The sequence below is a fragment of the Harpia harpyja genome, chromosome 5, assembly GCF_026419915.1.
Source record: "Harpia harpyja isolate bHarHar1 chromosome 5, bHarHar1 primary haplotype, whole genome shotgun sequence".
Taxonomy (NCBI): Eukaryota; Metazoa; Chordata; class Aves; order Accipitriformes; family Accipitridae; genus Harpia; species Harpia harpyja.
This window is the reverse complement of record NC_068944.1, coordinates 53679354-53691532: the sequence shown is the minus strand read 5'-3', so window position 1 is coordinate 53691532 and position 12179 is coordinate 53679354. Positions and strand designations below refer to the sequence as shown.

The following is a 12179-nucleotide window of genomic DNA, read 5'->3' as shown; positions in this document are numbered from 1 at the left end:
TAACACAAATTACAAGACGAAAATCCCATCTGCAGCATTACTTTATTATTTAACCTTGGTTCAGCTACCCCCGTGCCATTACATGCAAAATGTAATTCTGCTTTGACTTCTCCGTGCATAAAGACAGCCCCGGTTGCTTGGCCACTAACAGGAGTTCGCTTTAAACTGTACACATGCTGCCTTCTCCCCACATCCCGATACCCACGAAATGCAGCTCTGAACATCCAGGTAGCACCATTGTACGGGTCATGCACCCTGTACAGTGGAGGACTAACGCAAAGAGGACCCTGGTGCAACTTTCCTGGAGCCACAGCAGTGTTGAGGATGCTCCTGGTGCACAAGCATGGTACAGGGCGGGGGACGGACTTGCACCCGGATCCCTGGCACTGTCCTCCCTCCCCTTGAGACAGCTGAGGGTGCTGCTTCTGCGAGAAATGGGAGGTTGGGCCTGGATGCCAGATCTCTGATCGACAAAAGAAGGAAACTGCACACAGCGGAGAAAGGGAGCCAGGAGGAAAGGAGCACACCAATGGCTCCAAACCCTGCCCTGGGCTTCTCTCGCGTTGTCCTGAACCAGTTGTTTCTCTATGACTCATCTCCCCTTCTCCTTCATCTGCCCCTTTTTTTTTTCCAAGCTTGTTAGAGAAGGCAGGTCTAGGCATTTATACGAAGCGAAGCAACAAAGGAACCCTTATCTCAGCAGGGATGCGGGGCCGTTTCCGCAGCAGCCGGGGTGTTACCTCGCAGAGGCGTTGCAGCCCAGCGGGAGAAGCGCGGCTCCCTGCTCCCTCAGCTGCGCACCGGCCTCCGTGCCCACAACCTGGGTGACGCCTGCACTGGGACACGCTTCCTCCCCAGGGCTGGCAGAGAGCGCTTAGCACCAAGGCAGATGCCCATCCCGGTTTGCTTGGTGGTTCCTTGCTCCAAGCACCACATTCTCCCCCCAGCTTCTGGGTGGTCGGAAGCGCAGCAGCGTTGAGAGTCATGCCAGGAGGGTTATGGTTACCACACCAGGCAGAATATTCCTCTGCCCGCGTTAAACTGCTTGGGGCGTTAAGGACAAACACATTCAGGTCAGGAAAGTCCTCTTCCCACTACCACAAGCTGTCATGGTACCAACACCCACAGATGTGCTATTTTAGTCATATTTAGACTCACAGGTGGGGCACAACGTGCTGGGGGCCATGTGTCATCTGGCATGCAACCATCCCAAATGCAGCAGGCTACGCCAACACGTTTGTCTCATGAACTCCAGGCTGGAGCAAATCAAATCATTGTGCTACGCTGGCAAGGCCAAATCAAACCCATGTCAGCACAGGGGGGTGTCGAACACAACAACACGGGGGGGACCAACAAAACTGAAATAAAGAAACAAGTTACCAAAAGCTTATAGATGTAAAGCAGCACTTTATCATCCAACTTACATGAGGCAGAAATATGCCCTTGCAGCAAAGCAAGCTAACAGTGTCCCCAGCTGCATGAGGGAAAATACTGCCAGCAGGTCAGGGAGGTGATCCTTCCCCTCTGCTCAGCACTGGTGAGTCCACACGTGGAGTGCTGGGTCCAGTTCTGGGCTCCCCAGTACAGGAGAGACATGGACATCCTGGAGAGAGTCCAATGAAGGGCCACAAGGATGATGAAGGCACTGGAGCATCTCTCCTATGAGGAAAGGCTGAGAGAGCTGGGAATGTTCAGCCTGGAGAAGAGTAGGCTCAAGGGGGACCTCACCAATGTGTGTAAATACCTGAAGGGAAGGTGCAAAAAGGACAGAGCCAGGCCCTTTTCAGTGGTGCCCAATGACAGGACCAGAGGCAAGGGGCACACACTGAAACACAGGAATTTCCCTCTGAACGTCAGGAAAGATGTTTTCACTGTGAGGGTGACCAAGCACTGGCACAGGTTGTCCAGGGAGGTTGTGGAGTCTCCATCCCTGGAAACATTCAAAAGCTGCCTGGACGTGCTCCTGAGAAACCAGCTCTCGGTGGCCCTGCTTGAGCAGCAGGTTAGAGCAGATGACCTCCACAGATCCTGCCAGCCTCAGCCACCCTGTGACTTCACACAGGAGGCAGACAGGCACTGTTTTCCTTCCCGGCCCAATTTACACAAGTACAGCAAGACCAAAAGAACAGCTCACAGAGTTTTCAACAGCCAAGGAATCAGGTCAGTCCTGGCCTCACGTCAATGGTCTGACAGCCCACAGGACAGAGGAGCAGAAGCGGGGACCTTGCATGGCCCTGTTGGTCCCTTGCTACTGCAGGCAACTGTGTCATGTACATTCTGTAGATCAACAAGCTCCCTTTTAACTCTTCTTAGGTTGCCACCACATGCTGTAATGAATAGCATCAGCCACAAAACCGTCAGGGGCAGAAGCTGGCCTCGGGCACGAGTCACCTGTACGCCAGGCACTGACGATGGCACAAGCAGGACAACTACATGCACCTCTGACGCTCTTCTGACACAACCGAAACAGCCTCTTAACACAGGTACCGCCAAAGAATGCCGGATCTAAGACAGAAACTGCAGATAAAGCTTCTTAGGCAGCAGCTTCAGTGCCAGGTATTCATTGCCGAGCCCCACCTACCCGACCAAAGCCAGGCGACACGCACAAGACATGCTGATGCTTGCTGCTATGAGCAGATTGCAGTCTCTGTACTCGCTCGACTAACGAACTGCAAGCTTCACCCGAACCCATCTGTACCCTGGGGTGATCCTCCCCACACCCCCTCACCAGCTCTGAGCTACCCAGCCCCCTCAGGTGGGGTTTGCAGGGGCACAGCTGGGCAGCAAAAGAGCTCCCAGCATTTTTGAAGAGCTGCTGTAGAGCAGCCAGGCATGCTGGGCACCCCGTTCCAAGGCAGGCAGGCACAGGGCATTTCAGACGAGGCATGGTTCCTTCCCCATGCGTGGTTTTGGGACAGTGTGGCAGGAAGTTACCTGTCTCCAAATCTACAGCAAAGGAGCCTCTAACGTTTGCAGCCGCTAAGGATCACACATGGCACTTTTCAGTATTAATTTGTACATGCTGACCAGCAACAGTAGCAACTGTTTTTCCTTCCCAAATTGTTCCTGTCCCTTGGAACAACGGGTGACAGGAACCCTGTTAGCATTGTACTCATCCGCTGCTCAAGACATGCTGTCGTCACCTGTAAGCCTGAAGCCACCAGCTTCCACTACACAGCACATGGGGGCTGCTTTGTTTTAGGCATGAGCACAACTGCACTGTGCTCATTTGAATCTTGTCAAGTATTTCCTGCAACAAGTAAAATGTGTTTATTTACAAAAAGAAGAGTTTTTCTTGGACTTACCCTATTTAGCTTCCATTAAGGGAGGTAACAAACCCTTTTCATTACGTGCGCTACAAACAGTAGGAAGCAAGTACCCCAACAGAGGGTAACTATCCTCTGCTTCCAGGGATCTCATATTAGAGAAGCTATATCCATCACTAAAAGCCAAAAGAGAAACGTGTTAAAATGGGCTTTTTCAAGTGTTCCTCCTCTCATAGGCTACTGTTTCAGTGCTGTTAAAAACATCATATGACTCTCTTGTTTAAAAACCAGCTTGGTCCTTCCAACCTTTAAGACTCCTCTATTCAAAATGCCAGGTTATATATAATAAAGGTCAGGTCAGATGCACACAATGAGTAATACTGTTACAGACCTATTACAGACAGTCTTTCTTTTTTTCTTTTTCTTATTTTCTTCTTCTTATTTTCTTCTTTTTTTTTTTTTTAATAGTAACTTCAGCTTCAGAAGAAAAGCCACAGAGCAGACTACAGGCCCTGTAAGGCCCAGTCTCACTGAAGCTGGTTGCCTTTCCTTCTGCACCTGGCAGTAAGCTCCACACCACTTTGCATGCTCTCAATAGACTGAGAGACCAGATCTTTCCTTCCAATGTTAATTTACTAGCACGTTCGTTTTCTCAGTGTAGCAATTAGTTCTGTTGTCTTCCTTATTCCTGGCACACACGTATACATCCCACAACCCATCATAACACCACGACTGTGCTCACATCATCCTTGTCAGACAGGAGAGGCAGCCTCAGCCCTTAGTTATTCATCTTATCCTCCAGGGTAATACCCTGATAAGGCAAGTATGAAGCAAGCCAGGTGGGGAAGGAAATTACTCTACCTATATATTTATATATATAGAAGCAGGTGTCCTGGCTCATTTTGGAGCTGTCATTCTGGAGACAGCAGAGACCTGGACTGGGGCAAACAGGTACCAGAAGGAACCAACTGCTATTTCAAGCAGACCAAGCAGGTCCCCTTCCTTTGCTGCTAGACAGCTTTCTCAGACACTGCTAATGTTATGCAAACCGATTACAAGCTCACAGGTTAGAAGTGCTCAACAGCAGCACCAGGCTCTATAAAAAGCAGCCAGCAAAACCCTAACTCTTACTACAACAATTAAATTTGCATACAGGCAACAGCTTTTGGAGAGAAAACTCTAAATAGTAAGTCTAGCCAGAAGCTAAAATGAATTGCTAGCAAGCCACTCACACCTGTAATAGAGTTGACCACATCTACTTTTCATCTGCAAAAAAGACTACCTAGGAAAGGTCAACAGATGCTCTTGAAGATCTTGAAATCTTGAAGATTTAAGCCCTTGAATACATTAGCGTTATGCCTCAGAACATCTGAATAAAATGAGCTCTTGCTCTCTTGCCTGAACACTACTTAGGCTGGGGGTATCATCTTGTGTAAAAGGATTTCTAAAGAAGGTTTCTTTTAGATATGTTCTTACCATTTAATCCAGTTACCCTCTGTGTAACTGAGAATGACCCTGAACAGGGAGGGTGGAATCAGGTCTATTTGCATCCCCTCAGGTTTTGCTGCGGCTGTTATTTGGTAGTTTTTTATGCTTGCAGAACTTAACCCGAGACAAAGTTTCTTAAAATACTAGATACAAGTAACTGCAAGTTTCATAAATGTAAAACTTCATCCCAATGGAAAGATTATTCCACTTATGCAGGCTAAACAAAGTTAGATGCACCAAGTGACCCTGAAATGCCTCATGCTCCTTCACAGATTATTTCACTGTCAATTCAATCAATTTACATTGTTAGTTTTTATCCTAAGTATGTCCAAGTGCAGTTGAAGCATTCTGAGTTTTACCCTGCGCACAGGTAGTGCTTCACAGACAACTAGGAAGTAATTTAGAAAGCAATGAATTTCTACTCCGAAGACTGAGGTTCAGATTTCTTATTCCTGATTGAGTTTAAGAATATTTTCAGATACATGCAGTACAGTAGAGCTGTCTATCACTGTACAGCAGACCCAGCGCTGCTGTGCTGCACTCCCCAGCAGCTCCAAACTCGATCACAGCAAGGGAACAGAGCAGAGATTCTTCGCAGCGAAGAGTGCCGGCTACCGATGAGTCACGGGAGCCAGCGCTGGCAAGGGACCGGCTGCAGGCACAAACAAGCAGCTCAGATTTCATCAAATGAAAGGCAGTAAACAGCCAAGACACTTTCTAATATTTACTACAATAATTTGCTACTGGGGGGGGAAGGAGGAGCAGAATCAGTACTCTGACTCTTTTCCAGCTGTATCTGCTAACAGAACTAGGCATTCTTCTACCAGTTCAGGGAAATTACAGGAAAATACAAAAATCACAATAATACGATCCATAATCTGCTTCCACTTAAACATTAACCAGCAACTATGATAACCACTGTTTCATTTGCATTAAGAGATTAGCCAAAGCATATCCCCCAGGGGGAAATCCCCACATAAATACAAAGTTTCTGCATGTCATTTTCATAATCTGCCTGCTAGCGAAGAGACCTTAAAAACCCCGCTGCAAACTCAATGCTAATTAATCCACTCGCCCACTTCGTTAAACTTTATTTTAAAGTGAGTAACAGTGCTTCACCCTCACAGATTACTTCTTAGGTACAGGAAGTTCAGCTGCATCAAACCTGAAAGGAAAACAGTCTATATTATCTTAAAATAACAATGGCGGTTTAGGTGCAGAGGCTAAAATTAGTAGGCTTCAATTAAAACCTTCAGAAGAGACTTTTCCCTTTCCTGTAATATTTCCAGCAAACAAACTATGAAGTACTGGCAAAGAGTGTGCAAAATGTGAACTCAGCTAAAGCAAATAAGTACTTATTTCTCCAATATAGCATCTTCTACAAAGCAGAAGCTGACTGCAGAGCCTTGCAAGAGAGACACTGCAGGCACTGCTGCTGCTTTCATTCCATTGGATTTGGAAAGCTTATCAAAAAAAAGCAGGTTAAGTCTACCACAAACAAAAAAAGTACATAAAATACAGAGAGACTGACCATATTTAATCACTATTTTAAGATCTTAAGACTGTAGAAGCACTGGGAAAGTACTAAGTTACTCTCCAGTTTGATACCACGAGAAGTCTCATCCCCAGTGGTGGTTCGATGGGGCCCGGAGCAGAGACCTGCAGCACTGGGGCTGGGCTGCTCAGCACTCCACCGCACATGAAGGGTCCTCCAGCCTCTTCCAGTGGCTTAACTGCCACTGGTCCAACAAAACCCAATCTTTGCAACACTCTTGGTCATCCTTGTTCTAAATAGTTACTCAAATGCATAAGTGGCTTCTTAATCCATAACTCCATTTATTTCTAATTTAGTCTTAAATCTCCTCCTGTCTGTTTATACTCCCAGATTATTAATCCCTCCTGACAGTGAATAAACTTGCTGCTAAAATACTTGTCAAGATAAAAACAGCTGTCCTATTTTCTGTCACCCTTGAAGGCCCGCAGTTAAATAAAATTAAACACATAAGCTTGAAGCTACATCGTATATTTGTAAATAAAATAATTTGACAGAACAAGATTACAGAAACGAGCCCTTTCACGAATTCTTTAAGTACAAGAGAAGCTGATGTCAAGTCCATTTTGTAAAGTTTTAAACAAATACCACTGAGGGATAGGAGTATTACCATGAAACACTTTTTTTTTTGATGCTTTCTCAAAAAGCTTGGACCATATACATCAATTTCAGATGAAAAATCCCCTGCACACACATTGGTTTGGTTACAGCTTCAGGGATCAGTGCAGCACAGTGCAAGTTTCATTCACAGATAAAAAGACATCTGAAGTAGGTACAAGAACATTCTGCAAAATATAGGATATGATCTAACTCTTGGCAACCTTCTTTCCACCCCCTAAAAAGTGCTGAAAAGTAAGCACAACATAGAAACCCAGGGAAAAGTACACAAGGGGATGGACTCTTTAATGAGACAAGTTAATATTTGACAGCTTAAGAAAGAAGAAAATTGCATCAGGAAGAAAATGATCGCTAGTCATTAGAAGGTATGTACAAGGGAGGTTTGTACTTTGATTCTGTAGAAAAACTGAATCTGACAAGTCTCCATTCCTGAAATACAGAGTAAGAGAGGTACAAAAAGTAAGCACTGAAAGTGCCTTCTCAGAATAGCCTGTTTTCCCCTGCTGCAGGTCACCATTCCCTCATCTTTCAAGGAATAAGTACATGTAACTACTTATTTCAGCTAGTCTTTGAGTATATACAATCGTTTATTGCTTATCTGGCAGTTTTACAGAATCCTCCTGGTCCCTAGTCTCCCTCAGAAAGCATTTTCCCCTTTTTATGTTTATTTCAAAGTAGATCAAATACTCTTCAGTGCTTTTAGAAAACCCCTTATTTTTAGAAATTGCCGAAGCTGAAAATATTAACGCAATTTTCACCTGAAGCAATGTATTGCAGACTATTAATGGAGAGTGCATCTTTAGCTACCAGAAATCTCACGAAGGGCTACAGCTTTGAAGTGCTCTGCTAATTTTTATAAAAAAGTTACAACTGACATTTACAGCATACAGAATGGGAGACTAGTGCAATATGCAGCATTGATTGTTTATTCAATAAATATTTAACCCAATTACGGCCAACCAAGGCAAACAGTGCAGAAATTGTCACTTAGAGATACAAAAGTTCAGCATTTTTTTGTTTCAAGTCAGTTGCTACTATATTGACACAACTATTTCAAAGAGATTTTTCTGCTTCAAAATCGATGCTATCATTATAAAAATATAGAAACATAGTATTTGGGGGTTTACATGTCTTTGCAAGTCTAAATTTTACATTTATATGGGAACATGACATTTCTGTATTTAAGAGCTTATTATAAATGAATACTATGGTAGAGACATTTTCTGCACTGATGATTTCATTATAGTTCTTAAATACATCTTTCTTGGTCCTGGGTATACATTTAGAATGAAGTAACTTGCATCTCACATTTATCCTGAGGTCAGCTGTGTAAAAAGGAAAGCCAATTTTATAGGATACTTGCAGGTTTTTTGTTCAAAATATAAGGTTATTTTTAAACAAGCCAATAAAACTCCTGGGGGAAAAAAAAAAAAAAACCAAACACCAACCCTCTCACCAACGTTTTAGGAAAGAATTTAGTGAAATTTTGGGGAATTATTTCCAAAAATATATAGCCTATCACATCCAAATGCTATATCACCCAGCTAAAATTTCAGTAAGCATTTGCCAAATTTGAAACTTAGAAACTGTTCTGAAAAGAATACGTATAAATCCCGATGAAGAGTCACCCTAAGCTTCTCATCTCAAGATCCTGACCCGCAATGCAAGTCCTGCAAGGAGAACCCCGCTGAAGCCTGTGGGAATCTGCGGAGTCTTCAGGTCTGCCTGCACAGATGAGGACGTGTGATTCAGGTCTCCATCACCCACTGCAGGATGCGGTTATGACCTTGTCAAAGCTCCACTTTGAACACAGCAGTTATTTTCAATAGCACCAACAATCTCTCAGATACCGGCATCAGGCAAATACAGATGACACAGAATAGGTTTGTTTCTTCCTGAATCAGCACAATTGGTACAAGGCACTGCTTGGCATAGGAATTCATAAATAAGAGCAAAACAAGACAATTTCCAAGTTTTGTGACATTTAAGTTTGCAAGTTATGTCACATTTCAACTTAATATATACTGTGGTTAGAAAAACAAGATGGGCTACAGGATTAACCAAAACATCACTGTTCCATGCATGCTTAGAGTTTTCCTCCCCATATCCGAAAAAAACCCACATAACAACATATCATTATGAAGCATTAGGAAGTATGAGTTGTTAAATTAAGAAAGTACATTTTATTCTCCAACCTTCCACAAAAAGTCTAAGCTAGACACAACTCAAGTACAAGAAGTTGGAAAATATTCTGATAACATTTGCAACAGTCTATATCCCTGCAGAGGAGTGGAAAAACTATTGTCTAGAGAATTCATAGATTGAGGCACATCGCAATTGAAGATATTCAGGCATATTTTATGGCTAGAACAGGATTTTTCTGAGGAACCTCACTACAGACTTCCCCATAAGCAGCTCCATATGGTTTGAAACACAAATTGCAACACATGGAAAAAACATTTGGTCCTTAATCACTACTGTCTTCATCATCATCATCATCAGATACATCATTTAAAGATGATTTAGGTGACTGGCTGTAGGAGTCTGACCTAGTGGACTGACAAGCAGACATCTCCCCAGTAGAAAGAAGATCATAGCAGAAGTCGCAAATTCGCACAGGCTTGGAAGACTGGCTCGGGAGAAGAAACCTCTTTTCAGAGCAAGGCCCGCACACAACAAAGCCACACTTGCGACAGTGGTGACGACGGTTGACGGGTGTAAATTTTGCTTTCTGACAGCGCATGCACACAGTGGCTTCTGAGTCTGGTACCCAGACAGCTGCATGTTCATTGCTAGGAGTCTTCCCACTTTTGGAAAGCAGATCAGAAACACACTTATTTATGTGGTTCATCCACTCAGACTTCTCTGTAGCAGTGGCAGCATAAACTGCGAAAGACTTTGTTGGTGTCTTGATAAGCCACCCGTTCCGTAAGTCTCCCTCATCCTGGATGGAATCAATAGTGACGTTTTCCAGCGGGATTATGTGCTGTTTATTGTATTTCTTCTTCTGGATGACAATGTTACCGTAAACGAGAATGTCATTGAACAGGAAGAACTGCCTCGCTTTGGGCTTCTTCCTACACAGTTTTGTTAGTACTCCCTCTCCGATCAGAACACGACCAGGAATAGTCAGAGGTTGACCAGCTGCTCCAAAGCAGTTTTCCACTATACTTATTCTTCTAGTATTTGCCTCACTGTTTGCCAAGCGATCCACCATCTTTCACAAGTATCCTAAAATTAGAAAAAAAAGTTTGTTGTTAGAACAGGACTGATTCAACAGCAGCCTTCCCCAAGGACGGTACCAACCCCGCGTTTCTTAAAATACCTAACAGAACCCGCTGGCTCAGAGGCACAGACTTGGGCTAGATTTAAATAAGTATTAACACCTAAGAATTTTTAGCAACCGATTAGTCTTTTTTTCGAAAGCAAAAATGTTCCATCCAGCTGACAGCTATCTTTATCACACAGACAGCACCTACAGCACTGCTCTTGAGAGCCTCTGGCAACAGACTAGGAGGCTTCCTCTCTAGTAAGGTTACTGCATCCTGGTTTAATGTTCATATTTCTCTGTATATCCTCCTGCATCTAGTCTCTGGATGGTAAAAGAAAGTATCATCCATCATTCCAAATTCTAATACTGACAGAAACATCAACTTAACTGAGCAGCTTGGAGACCCATGTTTGTGTTAACACAACAAACAAAAAATGATATAATTGACATTCACATAGGAAACCACAACACCCAAGCTCAGTATTGCTCTTTTCTCAGTACGCAAACCTTAAATGATAGGCCAAAACCATGGATCTACCCAATAGAAACATTTTGTACAGGCCACAGCTTGTACCCCCCACCACCTGCTTTCATGGCAAACTCTTGTGCCAGGAGCAGGGAGTGAGTCATGGCTGGTGACCCATGACCTGCTTGCTGCTGCCTTATTTTTGCAGGGGCACCACAGACCCCCTCTCCTTGCCTGCTCAAACCACATCTGCATCCATCATGATCAGGCAATGTACACAGGCAGACCAGCACAGAGAACAAGCCACACAGCTTGCAACTGCTCCTGAGAAAGACTGAGTGTCCTGCACCAGCTGAAAGTTTGGGCAAGAAGGCTTCATATTTCAGGAAGTGCTGATGAGCTAAAGAGTACATACTTCCAATTTCAGATTAAAACCACCCCTTGTCCTTCCCCAAGTAGCAAACAAGATTCTTCTCTTGTAAGGGTAAGATTCCTAAGGCATCCAACAGGGAACTGAAAATAAGAAGTAACTATAGTGATTCATACCTCGGCAAACCACTCTTTAGCCTATCTTTTACCCTAGAGCTTCCTGAGCAGAAGTCAGGCAAAGGAAACTCCTGCCAGTCTGACCCAGATCTGCTCCCCCAAAGCTCCTCCTGAGTACAGCCATGAACCCGAACCATGTGCTTGATGGAGCAGTGAGACAGCTGGCAGAGGGGAGTACTGGACAGACCTGTCTCTCAGCACGCAGAAGACGGCTCTCCTGTGCCTTCCTTTCCAACTACCACAGGGCTGATGCTCACAACACCCTTTGGTACAACCACTGCTTTGAACAGGCCTGAAGGAGAGCAGAGTAGCAAATACTCCAGTGCCTGCTACCTGCGCTTCCCAACATAATCCCGGTTTGGGAAGTCCTCTATGTTCACCTACGTTTTCTTTTAGATCTACGCTGCCTGCCATCAATACAGCATTAGCCTGTAACCGAGATCAAACTGGGCTGAAAAAAGGCTCAGACTTGATGCTGCTCAGGTTCGATGCTGCTCAGACTCTCTCGCTCTGCCATAACCTGATCCAGTCAATCTTCTTCCTATGAATCAAAGCTCAGCTACTTCCTTACAAAATAGGGATGAAACTTCTTGATAGGAATTTGGTGGCAGAGAACCTCTCATCAGGCCTCATCTAAATAAGTATGTTACCTGTGATTACACAAATCCACATGCCCAATGTTAAGTGTGATTAAAAAATAACTGCTTTGAGAGTTTAATTAGTTCCACACTAAAATAGTTTGACAATTGGTCTTGCTCAGATATAACTAAACTGACCTTTTTTTAAGTTCTGCAGATACCATCATCTTGTACCAAAGTCTGACACTGAAGACAGAAGAATCTATTAAAGATATTACTCAGCACTAGTTCTGAATTTTCTTTATGTGCCTTGCAGCATTAGTTACAATATGTGAGTACTTTGTTAACCAGTTTTATGGTTAGTGGAATTACAAAGCCACCAAATCTGAAATTA

General features: G+C 44.0%; 1 protein-coding gene across 5 annotated transcripts in view; it reads right to left on the bottom strand.

The window, feature by feature from the left end:
• Nucleotides 1–12179, bottom strand: part of PLEKHF2 (pleckstrin homology and FYVE domain containing 2) — a 237182-nt gene that overhangs the window by 192322 nt on the left and 32681 nt on the right. For 4 of the 5 annotated variants that reach the window (XM_052788544.1, XM_052788540.1, XM_052788541.1 and 1 more), the window contains exon 2: nucleotides 6878–10155. In XM_052788544.1, the coding sequence (XP_052644504.1) occupies nucleotides 9392–10141 (750 nt within the window). In that variant the 5' untranslated portion in view covers nucleotides 10142–10155 and the 3' untranslated portion in view covers nucleotides 6878–9391. Of the gene's footprint in view, nucleotides 1–6877; nucleotides 10156–12179 lie in introns of those variants that run through there. The other variant, XR_008235402.1, reaches the window with a different exon arrangement.